Source organism: Hakea prostrata, chromosome 11 (assembly GCF_041222555.1).
Source record: "Hakea prostrata isolate BN-2017 chromosome 11, UWA_Hpros_2, whole genome shotgun sequence".
Taxonomy (NCBI): domain Eukaryota; kingdom Viridiplantae; phylum Streptophyta; class Magnoliopsida; order Proteales; family Proteaceae; genus Hakea; species Hakea prostrata.
Genome location: NC_142610.1, coordinates 11,662,845 through 11,689,737, shown reverse-complemented (window position 1 = coordinate 11,689,737; position 26,893 = coordinate 11,662,845). Strand labels below are relative to the sequence as shown.

At 36.1% G+C, this 26,893-nt stretch overlaps 1 protein-coding gene and 4 pseudogenes across 1 annotated transcript; all 5 read left to right on the top strand.

Moving 5' to 3' along the window:
* Positions 1-3,345: 3,345 nt before the first annotated feature.
* LOC149000123 (calcium-binding protein CML37 pseudogene) lies at positions 3,346-4,164 on the top strand (annotated as a pseudogene).
* Positions 4,165-9,103: 4,939 nt separating this feature from the next.
* LOC149000122 (calcium-binding protein CML37 pseudogene) lies at positions 9,104-9,725 on the top strand (annotated as a pseudogene).
* A 4,729-nt stretch (positions 9,726-14,454) lies between these two features.
* On the top strand, positions 14,455-15,430 carry LOC149000121 (calcium-binding protein CML37 pseudogene; annotated as a pseudogene).
* A 5,483-nt stretch (positions 15,431-20,913) lies between these two features.
* LOC149000120 (calcium-binding protein CML37 pseudogene) lies at positions 20,914-21,538 on the top strand (annotated as a pseudogene).
* A 3,928-nt stretch (positions 21,539-25,466) lies between these two features.
* On the top strand, positions 25,467-26,051 carry LOC149000119 (calcium-binding protein CML37-like). The gene has a single exon (XM_089140948.1). The coding sequence runs from the start codon at positions 25,496-25,498 to the stop codon at positions 25,952-25,954; it is 459 nt and encodes a 152-aa protein (XP_088997074.1). The 5' UTR covers positions 25,467-25,495; the 3' UTR covers positions 25,955-26,051.
* The last annotated feature ends 842 nt before the right edge of the window (positions 26,052-26,893 follow it).

Here is a 26,893-nt window from a genome sequence, read left to right as displayed (position 1 = left end):
GGCTTAGTCTAAAAAATTCTGAGGCTCTCCACTAATTTAATTTATGTAAGTTTTCGCTTTATCCATAAATCTTGTAACTCTCTTGTTGATTTCTTAGTGTGTTGCTTAAAGAAATTTCAGATAATCATATTTGGTGGCAATCCTCGCTTTGTTTTATAAACATTAATTTTCTTTCCTTTAGCATTAGTCAGAGAATTTAATATAAGTTATTATTTATTAAAAAAAAAAAAAAAAAAAAAAATTAACCTATAATAATGCAAATTTAATTGGATTTTTTTTTGTTCTCCCGACGTACGGATTAATATCTTTTGAATGGTACTCAAATGTTGACGGAGTGACGTTTTAGAGACTCAACTAAACATCTCAAACCCTCATATTCAAGTAGGAGAAAAATACCAATGATGGAGATGCTCATACCACAACAAACAAAGATTCCTCTAGGTCACCCCTCATACCAAATTTCCAATCGAACAGTCTCTTATTTTTGTGTCCACATAAAAAAAATAAGAAAAGTCCAAAGAAATGAGGCACTAGATTTTTATCTTTTTTTAGTAAAGATGAGGCACTAGATATTTGGGTATCTAAAAAACAGATACCCTAAAACCTTTCCTAATCCTTCATCATCTTCTTCCCACTTTCCACTTCTCTTCTAGATGCCAATCACTCAGAGAAGTTTCAACAATTCAAATTTCCAAATACGTTCAAAACCAGAAGGTTAACGACGTTTAATTCAAACCTCTAACCTTCTGTTGAACGTTCGGGATCTTCAAGAATTCAATTCTCCTTTCCTTGTTCAATTCAAGCTCTTCCTGCTTCTTCTATTGTTACTGTTATTATTCTCTTTCAATTCAAACCCAAGTTCCTAGAATTTCAAGTTTATAAAAATGATGAACTTGGAGAAGAGAAGCGTTCTCTGTCTGCCATTAATCTTGATTACAGCCACCTCGAACGGTTGTTTCAATGCTTAACGACGATGGTGATGGCAAGATATCTGCGACGAAGTTACAAACTTGTGTGAGCAGCGTAGGCTGTGAGCTGTCGACAGAAGAGCCAGTGGTGGTGGTGGGATCACCGGACTCCGGCAGCGATGGGTTTCTTGGATTGATGATTTTGTGAGGTCGATGGAAGGGAGTGGAAAGGAGGTGGAGGAGGATTTCAAGGAGGCATTTGGAATATTGTTTGTGATGGATGGGTCTTTGGAACATCAAAGCTGCGCGCGTTAATTGTATTGCCGACGGTCGAGATCAAATCCGTCCATTTCGATTTTCATAGAACTAATTTACCTATGGTTGAATATTCAATTAGGTTGATAATATGTTTCTATTCAAATTCTAATTATTTTTTGTCTATCACCAAAATAACGGTTAAAACCAAGACCTCCTTGATATATCGTATTCATAGGATTGTCACTGGTTGTTAACATTCAATTCTAATTTAAAGTATTAAAAATATATTCAAAGCTAGAAATGGTTATTTCATACATAACCCAAAAGTACTTCCATTATAGATGGCTATATATGGAGATTCAATGTTAAACCTATAGGCCTTTTTTTTGGTAGGTGATCTTTTGCATGACTGAAGATCGACCCCAAAGAAGGAAAAAGCAACAGATAGATGCATGAAAAAACAAAGTGGTCTAACAAGGAGCGAAAATGACCAATCCTCGATATAGGGGTCATCATCTAGGCTAAGGGATGGGTCAAGCCCAAGAAACCCTTAGAATAATTGTGCCAATCAACATATTAACGCACCAACCCTAATTTAGGGGAATTATTACAAAATATATTTAGACAAGCTGAAAAAACACGCCATGGTTATTTCACACCATAAGGCATACACAAAACACACCACAAGAGGGACACAAAATCCAGTTATAGATGGCTATATGGAGAGGTCGGACATTCAATGTTAAACCTATAGGCTCCGATCTAGGTGTCTACGTAAGAACCAAAACTGCCCTCAAACTATGGCCGTATGGTATGACTCCCCTCATTTTTTTGTCACTTTGGTGTTGCTCCAAATGTTGAGTTTCACTTGAGGCACAGTACCTATGTATTCTCATGTTTCCTGAGGATGTGTTCACAATCATTCGTGTAAAACGATCAAATTATCACTAAGAGAGGAAATATGGTGAATGTGTCTATCTGACCAAAAATTTGTCGGGTATGTAATAAAAAAATATATCTTTTCATGCCTAAATTTGGTAAGAGAATGGACTTATTTGCCCTCCTGTATTTGAAATTACATTTCAATTCAGTTGTACCTAACTTAACTATTTTCTATCAATATTTCATTGAATTTGGTATTGACTTGATATCGATATCAATAAAAGTGTAGAAACGATGCACATCACCTAATATGGTGGATGCCCTGATGCAATACTAATACTTATAAAGGTTTTATCTTTATTGAATATTAGGGGTATAAGCTTGATCTTAATGTCTCAACCCATTCTCTCTTTGAATAGGGTCTTGGCTCAAAATTCCGACTAGATTAAGGTAAGATCAGGAATAAGTTAGGATTGAGCGTTTGACCTAGCCTACCAGACCAAACCTTACCACCTTATAGGATGTGTAGTGGTGAATGAAGTATAACAATATGAAAATATGGAATTAGATAACTTCATTTTTCTTTCTTGGTAAGTGAGCTACGTTTGAATGTCTAAGCTAATCCGGTAAAACCCTATTTGATTTAATCATAATCATAATCAAGGTCAAGCTAAGGCATTTAAGATTAAGGGTGTCAATTTGGTATTGAACAGGTATTTCATACAACAATATCAGCATAATACCTAAGCAGACTTACCTCATACCATTACCATACCAAACACTATACATGTCATATATCTCAATATCTCATTATTGTATCATGTTCATTTAATACAATACAATTCTAATATTTGTAGGGTACTAGTATCGTAATGTTTATTCGTATCATTTTATCTTAATCATTGTGGTATAATTTATACAAAAGGTAAATAGTTCATAGTAAAAATAAACCGACGTTTAATTGCTTCTAGTACTGTGGTAGTAGCTTCTTATGTAAATTCAGTAATCAAAGGAAATCATGGGTCTTCCGAATTTGTGGGCCCCTAATTGCTAAACAGACCCACGTTTAAGTGTTTCTAACACCATGGTAGTAGTTTCTTATGTAAAGGCAATAAGTCGAAAGAGGTTGTGGGCCCTCAAGCCTCTGAGCCACATCACCATGACTGGTTTGAGGATGACCGACAAAAAGAAAATTGCGTTTATACCAAAGAAACCTTTTCTTTCTTCCCCTTTCGGAAAGTCTGAAGCAGCTTCTGAGCAACTCCCCTTCTCTCGGATGTAAATCCATATACGCGCAAAACCCATTGGATAAACAACTGTCGATCGATAACCGCCCTTTGACTGCCTGAAACCTATATATACAAATCCCAAACCTTCTCTTCAATACACAAACCCTGAAACCTGGGAGATAAATCTTCTCTTAGTTCCATATCCGTTTTCTCTACTTCAATTCCTCTTCTCTTTCGTTTGCTATAATCAAACCCTAGCTACCAAATTACAAGATGATGAAGTTGGAGAATCGTTCTCTATCAGCCAATCCTGATTGCAGCCACCTTCAACGGTTGTTCTGCTACTTCGACGAGGACGGCGACGGCAAGATATCGGCAACGGAATTACAAAGTTGTGTGAGAACTGTGGGCGGTGAACTGTCGGCAGAAGAGGTGGCGGTGGTGTTTGGATCGTCTGACTCTGATGGAGAGGGCTCGCTTGGGTTCGATGATTTTGAGAAGTTGATGGAAAGAGATGGAAAAGAAGAAGATGATTTGAGGGAAGCTTTTGAGATGTACGCGATGGATGGTAGTGACCTTATAACTGCTAAGAGCTTGAAGAGAATGCTGAACCGACTCGGTGAGCCAAAAACGATTCGCGAATGTAAAGGAATAATCAGCGTCTTTGACTTAAATGGCGATGGAGTGCTTAGCTTCGAGGAGTTCAGAGCTATGATGCGATAGATTACATCAATTTCTAGAAATGTAAATTCATTTTATATTTTTGGGGGTCGTCAGTCCCTAATTATTTATTCATTAATTTAATTAAAAGAAATTTCCGTTCACATTTCTTGAGTTATTTCTCATATTTGTGATATTTTCTAAGTTACCTAATTTATCAATCAAACACCCCCCTACCCCTGATATGGTCGATTCATAAGGAGTTGGTTGGACCGAACAATTATGAATTGGCTCGACCAAACATATGGTTGAACCATACGCAAAGTAATAGATACTCACAGAAATAACATATACAATCCATACTCCTAAAAGTTAAAGCTAAAGGGATCAGATCTAAGTTACTAGTAGAATCCAGATGGGTCTCCATAACTGCAATATGAAGAAAAAGAGTTCACACTTGAGTTCATTCAAACTCCAATAATTAAGTGTTCTAGGTAACTTCTCTTACTCTATAAATACCAAGAGGATCATCGTAAAAAGGCAAGTATTCTGAGATCATATTTCCTAGTATTGAAAGCGATATTGAGGTTTCTAACACTCTGCTTCTTGATAACTTGATCGTCGGAGGCGTTACTCAACCAACACGATTGAACACGTTTTTGTAGCTTTACTTGTTCATGCGGTGGAGCAGGATTTTTGTAGCAACACCCCCAATTAGTAACACTACTAGTCTAATCGTCTGAGTCTTAGTAGTTTTCATTTATCTATTTTCTATATTACTCCCACATACTAAGTTTAAAAACATTATGTATAAACCATATTTTTCAAACTATTGAAGATTTATGATTGGGAGAGGAAAAGTCGTAGATGGTGAACGTATCAAGTGTAAGGTTTTTCATTCAAGTTATTTTTGTCCTTTTGAAGCATTTAACTCGCTTACATTAACATTTCATATGATTTCTTAATGGCAAAGAGTTATTTATCCAAAAAGGAAAGAGGCAAAGAGTGTCTTTGATATATTTTCGTCCTATAAGGGTCAATTTATAAATTGGATTATTCATTAGATGACATTAAATTTAAGATAATTCAAGAGGTAGTGCCGACCCCAAATACCCTAGCTAACCTGGTTGGCCCTAACTGTAACCCTTAACCTATAAAGCTAGATCATGTGAGATTGTACACTTAACCTTGATCTTAACCCTGCACAAGAAAATAAAACAATAAATAAGCTATAACCTCATATTGTTGTCCTACTTTTACTAAAATTAACCCACAAAACAAGCCAGTCCTAATCAAATTCTACACCTTGATTAAGCATTACCCTAATCAAAGCTTTCTTGAGATGTCCCTAGCCCACCATTAGGGAGATTAGTATGAATTGAAGGCTATTAGGATCAAACTTGCAGTACTAATAAAAATCTATTGCTAAAAATAGATCCCCACCATGTGATTGGTTAATGCCAACTCCAAGAGTACATCCTTAGAGGGAGTTTTGTCGTCCACAAGGGTCGAACCCATGACCTCTCCACTGAGAAATATGGATCTTATTCTTACCACTCTACCAACCCTGCATTGATCTGCTATAGGATTAAGTAATGCAAAAACGTTCATTCCATGTTTAATTGTTTATCCTTGTGTGTCAATCATCTAAAGCAATATTTCATATCTTAAAAAAAAAATTCTAAAATAGTCCTTGTGAGGCCTGTTTCTTTATATTATTATTTTATTATTATATGGGGATGTTTCAATCCTCAAGATTATTAAAGGATCATAGTGGTTAGATCATGTATCAATAGTTTAACTAAAAGGTTCGAATGTAATTAAATGATAGTTTAAATAGAACTGAATTCCAATAAGTATTTTGGTCGAGGTTCGACATCCTTTGTGGTCCCACAATGGTAGAATTATATAGACTGAACTGAAAATAATGAAATGATCAATATAAATTTTTGAATACAGAAGTATTAATATTTACATTTCTATGCGTAAAGAAATAAAATAAACCCACAAACCCATAAAAAACCCAATATTTATATTATACATAAAAGTAAGAAGAGAAAGAAAAGGAGGAGGTGACACCTCCATGTCCCTCTCACCTAAACGTGGTGAGTTTTCAACAAAAGGAGAAATGAGGTGTTATCATTATGTGGTATATGTTAAGATAAGAGTGGAAAGAGAGAGAAAGGGAAATATTAATGGCTGTTTTGCATGCGTGCTGAGAAGATGAATTGAGGAGAGAGAATAGAGAGAATAGAGAGAACAGAGAGAGAGAAGAGACAGGAAAGAAGTTAAGAGGAGAGAGAGAACAGCCATTAAAGAGAAGAGAAAGTAGTGAAAGAGACAAGAAGATAGAGGAGAAATTAAAGTGGAAAAGATTGGTTGTTACCTTTGTGCGTGGAAGTGGAGTGGAGAGTAGAGAGAGAGAGAGTACAGAGGGAGGGTACAAGAGAAATTAAGAGGAGAAAGTGATAGGAAGACAGAGAGAGAGAGTATAAAGTGGAAAGCTGCCCATGGTTTGTACGTGGAAGTGGAGGGGAGAGAGAGAGAAAGAGAAAGGGAGGAGAGAGGGAGGGAAAGCTTAGTTTCCACAGAGCAGAGTCCCGGGGGGGGCCGGGGGGGGGGGCGGCAAAGGTTCCACATAGATTGAAATAGCTAAAATTTAATTATTTGGAATATAGGAGAGATGACAGATTTTTAACTGAGGCAAGATCGAGAGACGAACATGGAACAAGAATAAGTAACTGATATTGACTAACCTATGTATGTTAGCGGGTGATTTCACTTAGTAAACATATATCATTCACATGTTAATATAAAATCTACATTATTTATTCACTTAAACAACTTATGGAAATGTATGGTATATTGCTCTGTGAATGGAATAGAGATGCATGGGATCGAATGACAACTTAAGCACTTTGATTGAAATGCTTAAATTTTAAATGCCGATAGTATTCTTGAGATGTTAAATTATGAATTGAAAATGATGCTTATGCTTGTTAAATTTAGAATTATCATGCTTTCATGTTTAAATGATTGGATTGTATGAATTGTGTTTAGTCTTATTCAGATAAGGCTAAGTGATGATTGAAATGCAAGATGTACATTGAAATGGAAAGAGTATAATAATGCAATACTGGAAATTGAATATAATAAAGAAAAAAAATGTTAATGGCTTCTATAAGTCCTGGTACTTAATGTATCCAAATTGGAGAGCATGAAGCAATACTAAAAAGTGGAAAAATAGACTAGACCGATGATGGCCTCCTGTGGAAAACACCTAGCATTGTGCCAAAAGACTGAAAAGAAAATCTCTTAATGAGAACCTCTAAGACTGAGACTGAGACTAATGCCACTTGTGTGGTTTAGACTGAAGGTGTCTTCTCTACAAATAGTGCTTAGGTTTAGTTTAATAAAGAAAAAGAAAAAGAAAATTGGAATGCATAATGCTATATGACTTTGATGTGATAATGGATGTATGATGAATTGCCTGAGTTACTTACATGGTTGTCTGTATTGCTTACTGAATCGCAAATCTCACTATTATAAATGTTGACAGGTCATCAGATATATGACAAAGACAATGGTGCTGCCACCCAACCACGCCTTTAAAGTTGAAGATGGAAACTCTTTTTCTTTTTGTTGTAACTGATGTTTGCTTAACTAGACTGTGAATGTATATGTTTTCTTTGAAATTGTATGTATTTAACTAGGTATTTTTTAAATTGGAATGAAAACATACCAGGACTTTGGGCTATATACATATGTCTACGAGTCAAACTGTCAAACAGGTTATTGGTTTTGGTCATTGGAAATGTTTAGTTTAACATTGTTTTTAGTGAATATAAACAGGTTAATAAAATAGAGGAACTGTCACATGCCCTGGTTGAATGTTCGTAATGTGGGCCCCCACTAATCCTGTGAAAACTGGGGTCGTGACAATACTATCTCAAAAGTTCATGTGCCTGGTTCGTGTTTAACTTTTTGCACAAGCTCAAAATCTAGCACCTTGCCTTCCACACTGTTTACACAATCAATTTTTTTCAATTTAGACTAGGGCAACTGAAAATTGGATAATTTAGGGTGTCACATTAATTTTAGGGAAAACTCAAGAGGTGAGGTGGCCTAAGAATTTCCCAAAATATAAAGAATGCATCCGTGAATACAATAAATAATTATGTTCTTACCGCCTCTATTGATAGTGAATGAAATAGAATCTTGAAAACTATAAGAACCTAAAGAAGATATTAATGAAACTAAGCGGCAAGCAAACTACTCTTTTTTCTTGGCCACCCTCAAATATAACTTGAATATACTTTGGGAAAATTACATGATTAGTTGCTTTTAGGTTTTCCCTTACAAAAAATGTCACTCAATGTTTCACTTTACAAAATTAGTTAGGCTTGTGTTTACATTTACAAAACTAGCCAAAGATATTGCATTTTCACATCTTTAGACATTTTTACGTTACATGTCATATATGTCATTACTGCATCATGTTTACTTAATACAATACAATTATAATATTCGTATAGTACTAGTATTGTAAGGTTTATTTTTATCATTTTGTCCATATCATTGAGGTAACATTTATACAAAAGGGAAAATTATGTCATATTAATATTATACCGTAGTTATTCTACAAAATATGATACGGGAAAAGTAGTATGATTTTAATTTCGGTAAGCAAATAGATAGACGTTTAAGTACTTCTAGCACTGTGGTGGTAGCTTTCTATGTAAAGACAGTAATTAAAGGAAGTCATGGCCTCCGGATTTGTGGGCCCTCAATCGCTAAATAGACCGACGTTTAAGTGCTTCTAGCACCATGGAGGTAGCTTCGTATGTAGTGGCAATAATTCAAAGGAGCTCGTCGGCCTCCAAAGCCTGTTAGCCCCCATCACTATGACTAGTTTGAAGTTGACCCATAAAAAGAAAAGTGCATTTAGACCAACGAAACCTTTTCCATCTTCCAGTCAGTTGAACGTTAATTCTCTTCTTCCTTTCCCTTTCCCATGAAAGTCAGAAGCAGCTTCTGAGCAACCCCGACTTCTCTCAGATGTATATCCATGTACGCGCAAAACCCATTGGATAAACAACTGTCGATCGATAACCGCCCTTTGACTGCCTGAAACCTATATATACAAATCCCAAACCTTCACTTCAATACAAAAACCCTGAAACCTGGGAGATAAATCTTCTCTTACTTCCATATCCGTTTTCTTTACTTAAATTTCTCTTCTCTTTCGTCTGCTATAATCAAACCCTAGCTACCAAATTACAACATGATGAAGTTGGAGAATCGTTCTCTATCAGCCAATCCTGATTGCAGCCACCTTCAACGGTTGTTCCGCTACTTCGACGAGGACGGCGACGGCAAGATATCGGCAACGGAATTACAAAGTTGTGTGAGAACTGTGGGCGGTGAACTGTCGGCAGAAGAGGTGGCGGTGGTGTTTGGATCATCGGACTCTGACGGTGAGGGCTCGCTTGGGTTCGATGATTTTGAGAAGTTGATGGAAAATGATGGAAAAGAAGAAGATGATTTGAGGGAAGCTTTTGAGATGTACGCGATGGATGGTAGTGACCTTATAACTGCTAAGAGCTTGAAGAGAATGCTGAACCGACTCGGTGAGTCAAAAACGATTCGCGAATGTAAAGGAATAATCAGCGTCTTTGACTTGAACGGTGATGGAGTGCTTAGCTTCGAGGAGTTCAGAGCTATGATGCGATAGATTACATCACTTTCTAGAAATGTAAATTCATTTTTTATTTTTGGGGGTCGTCAGTCCCTAATTATTTATTCATTAATTTAATTAAAAGAAATTTCCGTTCACATTTCTTGAGTAATTCCTAATATAATCTAATATAATATCTTATAAGTTACCTAACTTATCAATCAAACACCCCCTCATTACTTTTCTTTTTGTCGAAAACCCCTGATATGGTTGATTCATAAGGAGTTGGTTGGACAGAACAGGTATGAATCGGCTCAACCGAACGTATGGTCGAACCATACGCAAAGTAATAGATACTCACAGAAATAACGTATACAATCTGAACACCTAAAAATTAGAGATAAAGGGATCAAATCCAAGTCACTTTTAGTATCTAGATCGGACTTCATAACTGTGATATGAAGAAAAAAAGTCCATACTTTTGTTCTATTCAAACTCCAATAATTAAGTGTTCTAGGTAACTTCTCCTACTCTATAAATATTGAGAGGATCATCGTAGAAAATCAAGTATTCTAAGATCATTTGTCCTAATGTTGAAAGCGATATTGAGTTTTCTTACACTCTGCTTCTTGTTAACTTGATCGTCGGAGGCGTTACTCAACCTTTTTTAAGCATCACCCCCCCCCCACCACCACCACCACCCACCATTACTAACACTATAAGTCTTATTGTCTAAATCTTAGCAGTTTTCGTTTATCTATTTTCTATATTACTCCCACATACTAAGTTTAAAAACATTATGTATGAACCATATATTCCAAGCTATGTGAAAATTTATGATTGGGAGAAGAAAAGTCGTAGATGGTGAATGTATCAAGCATAAGGTTTTCCATTCAACGCTATTTTTGTCCTTTTTGAAGCATTTTACTCACTTACATTAATATTTCACTATGATTTCTTAATGAAAAAGAGTGGTTTATCCAAAAAGAAAAACATGCAAATAATGTCTTTGATATATTTTCATCCTATAGGGGTCAATTGATAAATTGGATTGTTCAAAGGGAATGACATTAAATTTAGAGATAACTCAACAGGTAGTGCTGACCCAAATACCCTAACCTGGTTGGCCACCCGCAAATATAACTTGAATATACTTTCTACTTAGCTAACAGTAAAATTTATGGCTTTAAAACTTCTTTGAATTATTTAGAGACCTAATCATTCCGAACAAGAGCAAAAATATATAATCTACGTCCAGCATTCCAATTCTTGATCTCCATTCAATCGTTGATCCTTTTAAATCCAAATCATCTAATTTCGAACATATATAAAATCACAATTTAAAAGTCTAAAAACTACAACTTCGGACTTTAAATTAAAATTTTATACATGGGTAAAATTCGATAATGTGAATTTAATTTATATACATGATGTTTGTCCAACAACAACAGAGTAATCAATTTACTTAATATTGTACTCAAGAACTTAACTATTCATGTTCTTAGTTCAATCATGCGGAAGACAGGATAATGTACTTACCTCCAGCCATGGAAACTTGTTTCTGAAAGTCATTTGCAAGTTCCTCTCCAAGAAGATCATTGTCTGCGATGTCGAAGAAATCCAGTTTTTCCTTAGCAACCAAATGATGAAGAGATAGGAAATTTTCTTGCTAAAAAGATCAGGGACCGAGTTCACCAGAAAAATGCCGTAAGTTTTCTCCTCATTATGCAGGTTCAGTAGTGAACCTTGTAGAAATGGTGTTCCCATCAAACACCTCCAGGTAGCCACTAAATAGTTATCAAGGCAGTAACCTAAAACTAAATTGTAATTATCAAGAATGTTTGGGCCACATCATAATTACGAAAAGTTAAAATCTTTAATATTTAAATAAATGAAATATAATATTCTCCTACTTGACCCAAACAACATTACATCTTGATTCTTAATGTTCAAACAAAAAATAGAACTGTACGAATCATAGCAATAGACACCTTTGACTCAGGTGGTACCTTCCATGTATCATAATACAACCTTTATTTTCATGCATAAATCAAACTTTATGAATAAACCTCAAATTTTTATTCTTGATCCAATAACATGTTTGTTATCTCAACAGAAATGTATACAACGGAAATGAGAAATAGACTACATAACAGTCATTACATCAGAATATGTAATAATTACTTTCCATCAAGATAAATCTTCCCGAAGTCCCAAACGGACAACATGATCCTCAAAAGCTCTAGGTGGCATGCCTTTTATCAACAAATCAGCAATCATCGGTTCAATCCTTATATGTTTTATGAGTACTTCCTTAGCTTTAATGTGCTCTCTTATTGTTAAGTATTTAATATCGATATATTTACTACGACTTCCACTGTTATTATTCTTAGCAAAGAACACTGCAACAATATTGTCACAATATAACTTCATTGGCCTAGAGATAGAGTTAGCAACTCTAAACCCATAAATGAAGTTTCTCAACCATATTCCTTACACAATAGCTTCAAAACAAGATACAAACTCAGCTTCCATGGTAGAAGTAGCAACAAAGATTTGCTTAGCATTTCTCCAAAATATGGCCCTACTAGCTATCATAAAGACATAGCCAGATGTTTATTTACATGAATCAACACAACCATCTGAGTTCGAATGTCCAATAACTTCTAAAGTATCGGAATACCAATATGTAAGCATCAAGTCTTTTGTTCCTTGAAGGTACTTCATGACCATCTTTGTTGTTCTCCAATGATCTAGGCTAGGATTACTCTGATATCTCCTTAACATTCCAACAACAAAAGAAATGTCAGATCTCGTACAGACCTGTGCATACATCAAGCTTCCCACTACAAAAACATATGGAATGTTTGTCATTTGATCCTTTTTAATTTTCAACTTTAGACACTGGTTCAAATGGAACCTGTCACCCTTAACAATGGGTGCAACACTTGATGAACAGTCTTTCATCTTAAATCTCTCAAGAACTTTATTTATATAGGCTTTTTGAGATAGTCCCAAAAAACATCGGGATCTATCCCTGTGGATTTTAATCCCAATGACATAAGATGCCTCACCCATATCCTTCATATCAAAGTTTTGAGAGAAAGTTTTCCACCTTATGTAGCAACCCTAAGTCGTTGGTTGCAAACAGGATATCATCTACCTATATAACACAAGAAAGTTGATTATGCTCCCATTGACCTTGTGGTATATACAATGATCCATAACATTCTCTTCGAAACCAAATGAAGAGATCACATCATGAAATCTCAAACACCATTGTCGGGACGCCTGCTAAGTCCATAAATGGATCTCTTAAGTTTACAAACCAACTGTTCACCTCTACTCTAAATAAACCCATAAGATTGTTTCATGTATACCTCCTCATGCAAATCTCCATTGAGAAATGTCATTTTCACATTCATCTGATAAAAATCTAGATCAAAATGGGCTACCACCATGATGACGCGGAAAGAATCCTTCTTTGACACTGGAGAGAATACCTCCTTATAGTCAATGCATTCCCTTTGTGTGAATCCCTTGGCAACTAATCGGGCCTTGTATCACTCGATATTGCCTAATGAATCTTTCTTAGTTTTAAAAACTCATTTACAACCTATTGATTTCTTTCCTTTAGACAACTCAACAAGGTCTCAAACATCATTATGTGCCATGGAGTCCATCTCATCCTTCATAGCTCAAAATTCTGTAAGGTAGGATCAGGAATAGGTTAGGATTGAGTGTTTTTCCTAGCCTATCAGATCAAACCTTACCACCTTATAGGATGTGTATGGTGAATGAGGTATTAACAATATGAAAATATGGAATCAGAGAACTTCATTTTTCTTTCTTGGTAAGTGTCTAAGTGAGCTACGTTTGAATGTCTAAGCTAATCCAGTAAAACCCTATCTGAGTTAATCAAAATCATAATAAAGGTCAAGCTAAGGCATTTAAGATTAACAGTGTCAATTCGGTATTGAACCGGTATTTGATACGACAATATCAATATAATACCTAGCCGACTTACCTCATACCATTACCATACCAAACAGTATACATGTCATGTATCTCATTACTGTATCATGTTTACTTAATACAATACAGTTCTAGTATTCGAAGAGTACTAGTATTGTAAGGTTTATTTGTATCATTTTGTCCATATCATTGAGGTACAATTTATACAAAAGGTACAGTTATGTCATATTAATATTATACCATATTTATTCCACCCAATATGATACAGTAGAAGAAGTAGTATGATTTTAATTTCGGTAAACAGTTTATAGTATAAATAGATAGACGTTTAAGTACTTCTAGCACTGTGGTGGTAGCTTCCTAAGTAAAGACAGCAGCCAAACGAAGTCATGGGTCCCCCAAATTTGTGGGCCCCCACTCGCTAAATAGACCAACATTTAAGTGCTTCTAGCACCATGGTACGTGGTAACTTCCTATGTAAACACAATAAGTCAAAGGAGGTAGTGGGCCTCCAAGCGGATTAATATTCTATCCATCTTGACAAGGAAATGAGCCATACATTTTCTTATAGATGTGTGACGTATGTTCATCCATCACATTAAAAGGTTGAGGTTCATTTACAAGTCACATCATTTTTTTTTTTAACTTAATCACAAGTCTTTAATTTAACTTATTAATGAATATTTCAACCATATGACATCTACAAAGAAATGGATGATATATTTGAAATGGACTAGATAAATTTCCTCCAAGCCTGTGAGCCCCCACCATGACTGATTTGAGGATGAGCAATAGGAGGAGAAGTGCATTTATACCAAAGAAACCTTTTCCACATTAGTTAGTTGAACGTTCTCTTCTTCCTTCTTTCCTTCTTCCTTCCCCTTTCCCATGATGAAAGTCAGAAGCAGATTCTGAGCAACTCCCACTTCTCTCAGATGTATATCCATGTACGCGCAAAACCCATTGGATAAACAACTGTCAATAACCGCCCTTTGACTGCCTGAAACCTATTTATACAAATCCCAAACCTTCTCTTCAATACACAAACCCTGAAACCTGGGAAATAAATCTTCTCTTACTTCCATATCCGTTTTCTCTACTTAAATTCCTCTTCTCTTTCGTCTGCTATAATCAAACCCTAGCTACCAAATTATAAGATGATGAAGTTGGAGAATCGTTCTCTATCAGCCAATCCTGATTGCAGCCACCTTCAACGGTTGTTCTGCTACTTCGACGAGGACGGCGACGGCAAGATATCGGCAACGGAATTACAAAGTTGTGTGAGAACTGTGGGCGGTGAACTGTCGGCAGAAGAGGTGGCGGTGGTGTTTGGATCATCGGACTCTGACGGTGAGGGCTCGCTTGGGTTCGATGATTTTGAGAAGTTGATGGAAAGAGATGGAAACGAAGAAGATGATTTGAGGGAAGCTTTTGAGATGTACGCGATGGATGGGAGTGACCTTATAACTGCTAAGAGCTTGAAGAGAATGCTGAACCGACTCGGTGAGTCAAAAACGATTCGCGAATGTAAAGGAATAATCAGCGTCTTTGACTTGAACGGTGATGGAGTGCTTAGCTTCGAGGAATTCAGAGCTATGATGCGATAGATTACATCAATTTCTAGAAATGTAAATTTATTTTGGGATAATTACTATTGCCCCCTGTACTTTGATTTTATTACTAATGTATCCCCTGTATTTTGCAAAATTACTAATCCAACCTTTAACTTTGTCTATAATTACTAATGCCCCCCTACTGTTAAGTTCCGTTAGTTTACTGATGATGTGGCATCTCCATATTTTTTAAAAATCCCAAAATACCCTTTTACTTATCTCTTTACTTATTTACCTTTTGTCAGTTCGATTACCCTTAATTAATTGTAGAGAAAAAAAAATCATAATCTATTTTACTCTAAAAAAAATCACCAAAATAAAGAAATAATAATTGAATAAAATTAAAATAGAAACCGAAGAGGAGGGAAGATAGAATTCAACTCAAATTTGGAAGCTGAATATCACCTACTTCGTTAATTCCTTCTCCGGCAAGATTTTGTGGTTTCGTCAATGGTGGGTTAGTAGCGGTTAAAGTTTAAACTCCCATGGGGAGGTGTTCGTTCGTTTCCAATATTCAAAAGCACCGTCCCCCCCTTGTGGTTTCCTTCCCTCGTATGCTAGAGGAGAAGGTGGAAAACCAAATCAATTTGAATTTTGCCAATTTCTTTAATTCAAAATAAATAAGTTTAGTGAAGGTGGAAAACCAATATTTTTTTAAGTCAAAATAAATGAAGTTAGGGTAAAATTGACATTTAATCTGGTTTTTATAAATGGGGTAGTATCGTCTTTTGATTTCTTAATTTTAATGAAGGACAAAGTGGACATTACATATTCAAACTTAACGGCTACTTAACACCGTTATAAGGAAGGGGGGCAACAGTAATTTTGTAAAGAACAGGGTTTTATTAGTAATAAAATCAAAGTACAGGGGGCAACAGTAATTATCCCATTTATTTTATATTTTTGGGGGTCGTCGGTCCCTAATTATTTATTCATTAATTTAATTAAAAGAAATTAATGATTACCTCATAAATGTAAATTTTTTATATTTTGGGGTCGTCACTCGTCAATCCCTAATTATTTATTCATTAATTTAATTAAAAGAAATTTTCAGTCGCATTTCCTGAGTTATCCCTAATATTTATGCTATACAGGGAACGAAATTTCGTTCCATTTCGCCGGTTAGCCATGGCAAATATCTTATTTGGGCAAGATTTTGCCTAAATATCAGTAGATTTCGACCCTCATTTCAGAAGGTATTTTTGGTTATTTTGGGCCTAAATTGATATCTACCCTAATTTGATATCAATATTTAGTAAATTTGAATTATTTCCTATAATTTCTTTTATATTAATACTCTTTCATAATCACATTTAACATGTTACTTTCTAGCCCTAAATCATTCGAACATAATTGGAAAGATGATCCCTTCATCTTGAAGATTCTATTACAGAATCCATTCATAATTTAAATTGTTTCCATAAATTTTTTTCATGTATATACTCCTCCCTAACCACATTTGACACATTTCTTTTTATGCCTGAATGAGTATGATATGATTGATAATAATGCTCATGAATCTTGAAAATTTCTTACAAAATGTTTGTCTAATTTGAATTATTTTCAAAAATTATTCTATATATATTATCCTCCCTAACCACATTTGGCACATTGTCATTTGAGTCTTGAATTATTGGGAAAGAATTGGTAAAATTGTCCACTGAACTTGAAGATTCTGCTATAGAATTGCAAAAGAAATCGCCTAAAAATCTCCAAAATATCACAAAAATTGAGATTTTGCCGATATAGTAGTCAATTCAACGATATCAGAAAATAGCGTCACCAAAATTTCGGCGATATTTTGCAATCTTGAATATTGGCCCTTATTTTGGTTTGGTGTTCATCGAAATGGCCGTAATTTGATGAAAAGTTGTACGTTGATGCGATCTTTAAGTTACCCAATTTATCAATCAAACACCCCGTTGTTACGTTCTTTTTGTCAGAAAACTCCCTGATATGGTCAATTCATAAGAAATTGGTTGGACCAAACAATTATAAATTGGCTCGACCAAACACATGCTCAAACCATACAAAAAGCAATAGATACTCACTAAAATAACATATACAATCCGAACTCCTAAAAATTAGAGACAAAGGGATTAGATCCAAGTCACTTGTAGAATCAAGATCAGACTTCATAACCATGATATGAAGAAAAAGAGTCCGTACTCGAGTTCAATTCAAACTCCGATAATTAAGTGTTTTAGGTAACTTCTCCTACTCTATAAATATGGAGAGAATCATTGTAGAAAGGCAAGTATTCTAAGATCATATTTCCTAGTGTTGAAAGTGATATTGAGCTTTCTTACACTTTGCTTCTTGCTAACTTGATCGTTGGATGTGTTACCCGACCAACACAGTCAAACACATTTTTGCAACTTTACTTGTTCGTGCAGTCGAACAGAATTTTTGTAGCAACACCCCCCATTATTATCACTACTAGTCTTGTTGTCTCTAAGTCTTAGGAGTTTTCATTTATCTATTTTCTACATTACTTCCACATACTAAGTTTAAAAACATTATGCATGAACCATATTTTCCGAGCTACGTGAAAATTTATAATTGGTAAAGAAAAAGTCATAAATGGTGAACGTATTGAGCACAAGGTTTTTCCATTCAACATTTTTTTTGTCCTTTTGCAACGTTTGAACACACTTACATTCACAGTTAACCAGGATTTGTTAGTGACAAAGAGTGGATTATCCAAAAAAAAAAAAAAAAAAAAGAGGCAAAAAGTGTCTTTGATATATTTTCACCCTATAAGGGGTCAATTGACAAATTGGGTTATCCAAGAGATAACATTAAATTTAAGATAATTCAAGAGGTAGTGCCGACCCCAAATACCCAAACCTGTTGGCCCTAACTGTGACCCTTAATCTATAAAACTAGGTCATGCTAAATTGTACGCTTAACCTTGATCTTGACCTTGTACAAGACGACAAAACAATAAATAACCTATAACCTCATATTAATGTCCTACTTTTACTAAAATGAACCCACAAAACAAGTCAGTCCTAACTCCTAATCAAACACTACACCTTGATTAAGCATTACCCTAATCAATGCAAAGCTTTCTTGAGATGTCCCTGGCCCACCCTAAGGGAGATTAGTATGAATTGAGGCTATTAATTTGTACTAATAAAAATTTATATTTTTTTTTTATGGTAAACAATTGCGATAGGATTAACTAATGCAGAAAACGTCTATTCCACGTCTATCCTTGCGTGTCAAATTTCAATATTTCTTATCCTAAAAAAATTTCTAAAACAGTACTACCTCAAAAGTTCAATGCACCTGGTATTTTTTTCGATAAAAAAGAGAGCCAGAAAGGTCATACCAAATGAAAGAATTAAATAAAAAGTCAAAAGGCATATGAGCGCATTTACTAATTTACCCTTGTGCATTTCCACGCATTTTATATCCTCATCATAGACGCTGTAACCTGATCTGCTGAAGCTGCCGAGGCCCTCGAAATATATATTATTTCAATCCCTCCACCTTCTTCAATCCAAGCTACAACAGCCAAATTCTCTTTCTCTCGAGTTCTTGATTCATGAAGAAAGTGGAGAATTGTTCAGTACTATCTGCAAATCCTGATCGCAGCCACCTTAAACTATTGTTTCGATATTCCGGCGAGAATGGTGATGGCGAGATATCATTGGCAGAGTTGCAGTGTTGTGATGTGAATGTGGGCGGCGATTTGTCAGCTGAAGAGGCTGCGGTGGTGGCGGTGGGAATATTGGATTCCGACGGTGATGGGCTTCCTAGGTTGGATGATTTTGTGAGGTTGATGTAAGGGAATGGAGAACATGCGGAAGAGTTTGAAGAAGATGTTGAGTCAGCTTGGTGAGTAAAGAAAAGATTCACGAGTATCAAGAAACTATTAAAGATTGCTCAATTGGTAATGACCAATATCTCTTAGTAAAGACATCATAAATTCAACTCTTCTTTATGATATGTGTAGTAAGTGGCCTTATTGGAAAACTGTATTTTCCCTTCTTCTCAAAAGATATGTTTTTACATTTTTTTTTTTTTTTTCCGGACAAATTCTCAAGTGAGCTTAGACTTTGCCAAAAGTACCCATTCCGGATAACTATGATTTGGGATGCAGTTTCTCTTCTGAAAATGTAAAAGAAACACAACAAACAAGAAATCTACCATACCTTAAGTGCTATGTATTACCTCAAAATGAAGACCTTAATACATTTGCAACCCCTTTTATGTTTCATAAACCCTCATTATTTTTTCTTTAAATCCCACAACTAACCTTTAGCTGCTTGGAGATGACTTAAATTCTCTTATCTATCCAATCGTCTTCTCCATTTTCTCATCTCTCCTTTATATAAAACCAACACTAAGGTTTAAAGTATTGGTATTGGGTATCTTATTAGTCAAGTGATTTTAGAAAACATGTTGCCTCATATCAAGTACAACATCACACTGGCCAACGTATTTTAGTGCAATCCAATAGAGAGGCATCTCAATATATATCGTATCAATTACATCCAAGATGAATACGTATTGATTAGTATCGCATTGTTAGATGCTTTAAACATTCACCAACACCACCAGAAACACAATAGTCTCCCTGCCCATCACCATCCAAAGTAGTTGACAAATCCTTAATTTCAATTGAAGCCCCAATGGTACTAATTCCTTTACTAGATTATTTCAATAAATGGCAAATCCTTACCATTACCAACACCAATAGATTTTCGCCCGCATTTCACTCTGATTAAATTCTTGTTTCCTAAACAAACTTTTTGCACAAACTCAAAATCTAACACCTTGCTTCCACATCGTTTACGGAATCAATTTTTTCTAATTTAGACTAGGGATGCTGAAAATTGGATAATTCAAGATGTCACATTAATTTTAGGGAATAACTCAAAAGATGGCCTAAGAATTTCCCAAAACTTAATGAGGCCAGGTATCCATTAATACAAGAAATTATAATGTTCTTACCGTCCATTGATAGCAAATGAAATAGAACCTTAAAATCTATAATAATCTAAAATATATATTAATAAAACCAAGAGAAAAGCCCAACCCAAACCAACCCCTCAAATTATTCTTTCCAACAACCAAAAGAGTAAGAACCACTAGACTATTAGAATTAGATATAAAAAACCTAATCTTTTGATTAAATTCATAATAAATAAAAGCACGTGGTCTATTAACATGCTATCATATAATAGGAAGAGAGCCCATTTCTGATCTTTGATAAAATACATCAAATATGAAACTTCCAACACATTTCTTCTTAACATGAATTAAAAAGTGTTAGAGAAACATATACTTCACCCCGAAGGCTAGTAGAATCATATTCCCTAAGAAATAAGAGATCAACGCGTGAAAAATGCTCGCAAATAGTGACTGAATGATTAATCAGTTTTAAATTTTTTATTTTTTTTTAAATCTCATTAAAACACGTGCTGATAAAGTATAACCCGTGTGTAAACCGCAGCAATCTTCTGCCCTTATCTGATTCCAAGAGATTATCCAGCAATCATTGACTAGACTGCTCATCTCGTGCTGTCAAAGTCAAAAGAAGAGGAGACCAGTGAAAATTAGAAAAGTCAAAACAAGAAAACAAAGTTACAAAACTATATATAAACACATTTACCAAATTACCCTCTAATATCCAGTTCTCCAAAACTCTTATAAATTGATCCCCAACCTTCTTCGCTTCAACTCACGAGTATCAACTGTTCTCTCTACTGAGAATCAAGAAATCAGCTTTTCTTTCTCTAGAGCTCTCAGTTCAAATCTTAGTTCTCAAAATTTGGAGAGATGATCATGAGGAAGGTGGAGAATCGTTCACTATCTGCAAATCCTGATTGCAGCCACCTTGAACGGCTGTTCCGGTACTTCGACGAGGACGGAGATGGCAAGATATCCAAGGAAGAGTTGCAGACTTGTGTTAAGACAGTGGGCGGCGACTTGTCCGAAGAAGAGGCTGCAGCGGCGGTGGCATCATCGGATTCCGACGGTGATGGGCTGCTGGGTTTTGATGATTTTGTGAGGTTGATGGAAGGAAATGAAAACGAGGTGGAGGAAGATTTGAGGGAGGCATTTGGGATGTATGCTGCGGATGGAAGTGATATAATAACTGCTAAGAGCTTGAAGAAGATGTTGAGTCGCCTCGGTGAGTCTAAAACGATTCGCGAGTGTAAGAGAATTATTAGTGTCTATGATTTGAATGGGGATGGTGTGCTCAGCTACGAAGAGTTCAGAGCTATGATGAGTTAACTGTTCCACATTTTTCTTTTTGAAATGTAAATTGATTTCTCATTACTCTATTCAATCATTTGATTAATAAATCCACCAAATTCTGATTATTTGGATAAAAAAAATTTTTTATCTGAGTTTCATCTGTGAAATCCCCCAGATTTCTACCCCTTTAACCCGTGGTTTTAAGACCGAGAACCTGGGCCTTGATTCGGCGACAATTGTGGACCATTCAATTCGAGCCCGAAGGATTGGAAATTAAACAAATGTTGGTAGATGACCCTTATAATGACTCAAAAACTCTCCTGGTTTGTGAGGGAGATTAGTCTCGATGGTAAGGGTAATTTTGGAATATCTGTAGATCAGTGATGGAGATCCGATTGCGCAATAATGTCCAATCGAGATCGCGAAGACCTTTCCAACGGCCAAGATCATCAAAATCGGAGTTCGTTTGGGGTCCAACCATGGTCGGTTTGGCCGTTTGGTGAACCACCCCACCCTATTTTCTATTTAGGGGCAAAATTGGAAATTCGGATTTTTAAACCCTATTTATGTTTTATCTCATCCGTAACGCATTTTTGGAGGCTAGAGGGCGGAGGCTTTGGAGAAGGATAACGATAGGGAGCGATTTCCATTCTTCCGGGTGTCGTGATCCGTCTTCGCAAATCTTCGGGTTGTTTTCTTTAATGCTTCTCTTACTCACAATTTTGTGAGTATTTTCTCTCCTTTCCTTTTAGGAATCTTGGGGGGTTGTTAGGTATTGCTTTCCTTTATTGTATTAATGTCCCTTCCTAGTTTGTGGGAGTGATATCTTTTCTCTTCATTGAGGGATCGTGGAGTATGATGTACCCTAGATGCTTATATTTTCTTATATTAATGTTTCCCTTGGTTTGGGAGTATTGGTTTATCTCCTTGCAGATTTTAGAATTTGATTCTCTAGGTCACCCACGGGTGATTTATGAGAGCCAAATTTGGGGCATTTTGATTTTGGTCAAATTTAATAAAATTGAAGGTACCGTAGGATCCTTTGTTTCCAATTAGATTTTCCCAAAGTTTTGTTTCATTGTAAACTTCGAGTTGGTGGCAATTAGTGACCATTCACTAGTGAGGTTGGAACTACCCTTTTAACCTAGTTTTCGGATTTGGGTTTTTGTGGGGTTTTAGGATATCCTTTTAAATCCAATTGGCTCTAATTTGTGATAATTATTTCTTTTGCATGAATAGGTTAATATATCTTTAGTCACTAATTTGTGAGAAGGAATTATTGATCATTGGAGGAAGAATAGTAAAGGTGAGGATATACTTAACTTTATATTACATGTGTAATGATGTCGGTTACTTTTCATTATTGATATCTTGTATTGCTTTAGTATTATCTTGTGGTTATTTTATGTCTTTTGTTAAATATGATTGCTATGATTTTGTTTATTATTACTTCGATGTTGCTCCTTGCTTTGAAATCAATTATTGTTGTTATGATGGAATGTGATTGTATGAGAGGAGATATTATTATTTCTTCTACCTTGTATTTTCTACTAGGGTTGTGGGTTCACCCATTGCCCTGTGATATTATATGATTGCTTACTTGTGTTGGGAGGGGTGCCCTTTGGGCATTTCGCCATAGGATACCAAGGAGGCGGTATGGGACGCATTCCTATGGTGCCTTTGGCTCTTTCCCGATTCTAATTTACATATTTGGGCATGTCTAGTGTTTGGTTGGTGACCTCATGAGTACTACTACCCTTTCGGCGGGGGTTTGGCCGGTTACCCGTGTGTTAGTGGTGGGTCCCGTATGTCGCGGGCCCACTATCATCATAGAGGGTGGGTTGCATATTGATAGGGCTCATGGCGCTCGCCGGTGATGACCCGTGAGAGGACATGGAGATCATCCCGTCCATTATTGTGGCGCCAGGGTTATGTGGGGTCCACGGATGCCTCCATTGAGGATTCCATTCATGGTGGGAGGTATTGACCACGAGCACTAGGCATGAGGGGAATATCCGGACCATATGTAGTCGAGACCATATGACTTTGCATTGGGCCTAAGATTATCCTTGACACGCGCCGATCTTATACCAATGGTGTGTGGAGGTGGTGACCTAATCCCCACCATGGCTTGACAAGACTTTACACAACAACCGCGGAGCCCCGCGTGCTTGAGTGCCGTGAGGGAAGAGTGATGAGCCGCCCAGGCTGGTGTATGACTTTGCGTGTCTACCATGAGACTTCATGATAGGTTAGGAGCATAATCATTCACATATCATATCATTGTTATTAATTACATTATTGATATTCATGTTATATGTGTGGTGTGGAATCTTGAGATGATGTGTGATTGTGTTGGTTGACCTCACGGTTCGTTGAACTCATTCCTTTTATTGTCTTTTTTCTATTAGATTATGCTACGGGTTATGAGGACTTCTTCCAATGGAGGATGCGTTCCATATATCTTATTGAGGAGTGATCGAGAAGAGTGGACGCCTGGAGTTTCATGCCGTGTCGGCTGTTCTCTTGGTTGGTTCCATTGAGACTAGTCTAGTTTAGTTTTCGTTGCGTTGAACTCTCTCTTTTCTTTTCAAACTCGATGTTATATTTTTATTTTGAAGTAATGGATGCTGTACCATTATTTCTATTTTGATAATTTATTACTTGAACTTGATTTATTCTTGTCTATTTAATTTGCTATATCATGTTTTGTATGGATTTGTCACGAACCTAGATCTTGCGGTGTATCACCCCCACGGGCATTCGGGTAATGCCGGTCCGTCGGGTGGGGTGTGACATCATCTATATTGGTCAGTTTACACACGCCTTGACTATGTTATTTATGATTCAAATATAGAACAAGGCTTCACCCTGACCCCAAAGAAATGTATTTTCTAGAGTTTCAACACTCAATGCATGACTCGTTTACACTTCAGTTGGGTAACTGCAAGGGGGGTGTACAGCTTCACTAACACAAAAATTGTGACATCATTGCAGGTTGTTGATCCTTGAAACATAACGAAAGAAACTATAGTAAAATCTAAGGAAAGTCATTGCACATTACAACTAATACCATCAATCCATATCTTCTTTAAAATTGAAAATAAATTTTTCATTAGTAAACCAAATTAGAAATAAATTGAAGTAATAGAAAATAATCGATAGAAAATTCATTGTATTCTATATGAAATATCAATACTTGAACCCTCCCAATGTAAAATCCTTATTCCACTCCTATTTCACTAGATATGAAAAAGGACTATAGGAATGTATTAAATTTTTCAGAATGACATTACAAAATTCTCCTCTAAAACTTTAAGGCGAAAATCTCCTATTCTCATAATGACTATACAAGAAAACTCAAGGTACATACATATAAATTTAAGTCTCACTTAGGTAAATAAATCAATTCATTGGGTGGAATCATACCATACAACTGAAGGTCTACAGGCTTAAAATCTGCCAAAATTCTCTACTTGCATTTATTTTATTTATTTATTTATTTTAATAATTAATATATTGCACTAAGAGAGTGAGAAACCTCAAACAAGCTTACAATCTAAATTATCTAGAAGTAAAGACCATACAAAAACTGAGGGGAGGAGGAAAACACTGCTGTTTTAGCGCCCAATGTTTTGCAATTGAATCTGTGGTAAAGTTTCTTGATGGTGATTGCTTTTCTCTCCTTATCTTGGAAAAATTTTGGTCAACAAAGTATACTTTGAAGTCTCCTCAAAATGCTTTTCTCTTTTCTTCTTTTGGAAAGAAGACTTCAGATTTTTATTTTGACGAAAACGACTTAGATATGGCAATGTTTACCAAACTACCCTTCCTAGATTCTCTTGACCAGGTCGGCATGACCTCTCCATTTTCCTTTACCCTTTTACATCACATAGACACCATCTGAGAAATTTCCACAGTTCAACTTGCACTCTGCAAACACCCAGAACACAACTGTCAACAACCGCCTCTGAGTCCCTGAAACCTATAAATAACAGCTCTGCTTCTAAAGCTGTTCTTTGTCTCTCTCTCTCTATCGATTCAAACCCAAGCTCTTACAAGTTTAAGCTTATAGAGATGATAGTGAAGAAGGGGGAGAAGCGATCTCTATCTCTCCATCCTGATTGCAACCACTTTGAACGGTTGTTTCGGTACTTCGACGAAGACGGAGACGGCAAGATATCACCGGTAGAGTTGCAAAGTTGTGTTGCTTCCGTGGGCGGCGAGCTGTCGGCAGAGGAGGCAGCAGTGGCAGTGGGGTCCTTGGACTCCGACGGTGATGGGTTGCTTGGGTTTGAAGATTTTGAGAGGTTGATGAAAGGGAATGGAAGCGAGGGGGAAGAGGATTTGAGAGTGGCTTTTCATATGTATGCCATGAATGGAACTGAGTTTATAACTGCCAAAAGCTTGAAGAAGATGCTGAATCGGCTCGGTGAGTCGAAAACGATTCGTGACTGCAAGAGGATTATTGGTGTCTATGATTTGAATGGGGATGGGGTGCTCAGCTACGAGGAGTTTAGAGCTATGATGCTTTGAACAAGGTCCTACATGTTGGGTTCCATTTGAACAGTGTGTCTGGAATTTCTGATCATAGAATTGGAATTTCTAAATTTCTTTGGAGCATCTTCTTGGTGCAGCCTGTTACAGTATCTGATCCTTGATATACTTTGTAATATATATAGATTAAGTTCTCAATTTAGTGAAGCATTAATAGAAAAAGAAGAGGAGATACACCATGGCACTCGTCTTGGTTAAATGCTTAGTTTTGGTTAAGTTGTCGTGATAAGCACAAAATATAAGAGCTTAATGGTGATCTCTTATATAACTCAACTGTAATTGGGAATTTTTTAGTCTTAGACCTCCTATTAAGTCCACTAATCACCGTTCCCTCATGTATATCTTCAATTATATCCCAATATTTTTTTTACTGAACAACCTTCTCTTCGTTGGAACATTTTGGAATAATTTTATATAGAGCTGACCTATGTTTTTTGGGTAATAGCAAACGCTCAAAGAATTCTTTTTTATCTTTTTTTTTTTTTTTTCAATTCTTCTATATCTTCCCGTGACTTTTTTGACAGAGCTAGGCTGACTTATATTGTATTGGACTGCAACTATGTCACCATCCTTAAACTCCATGTCCCAGCAGATATCAACGCCATCTAGAGGTGTGGAGAAAGAAACAAGAACCTGTCAAGCCTATAAGGTTCTTTGTGATACAACTCTACCAATGGAAACTATAAAAGGAGGAGTTGATTTCGTGATATTGGATCAATCTAGCAATGTAATTCAAAATATATCGAACCCTTTGGATTTTGGGATCCTTAATGGTGAAGCATTGACTATCAGAATCACCTTGATTGAATGACATCGAGAATGTCTATAAGAGATTGAAGTTTTCTCGGATAATTAGACCTAGGTGAACTTGATCAAGGAGCAGAATCTAAACCCCTCACCCCTACCGCCACACACACA

What these genes read in the sequence shown, in the direction of transcription:
- LOC149000119 (XM_089140948.1), top strand. Translation starts at nt 25,496, where the DNA reads ATGATAGTGAAGAAGGGGGAGAAGCGATCTCTATCTCTCCATCCTGAT.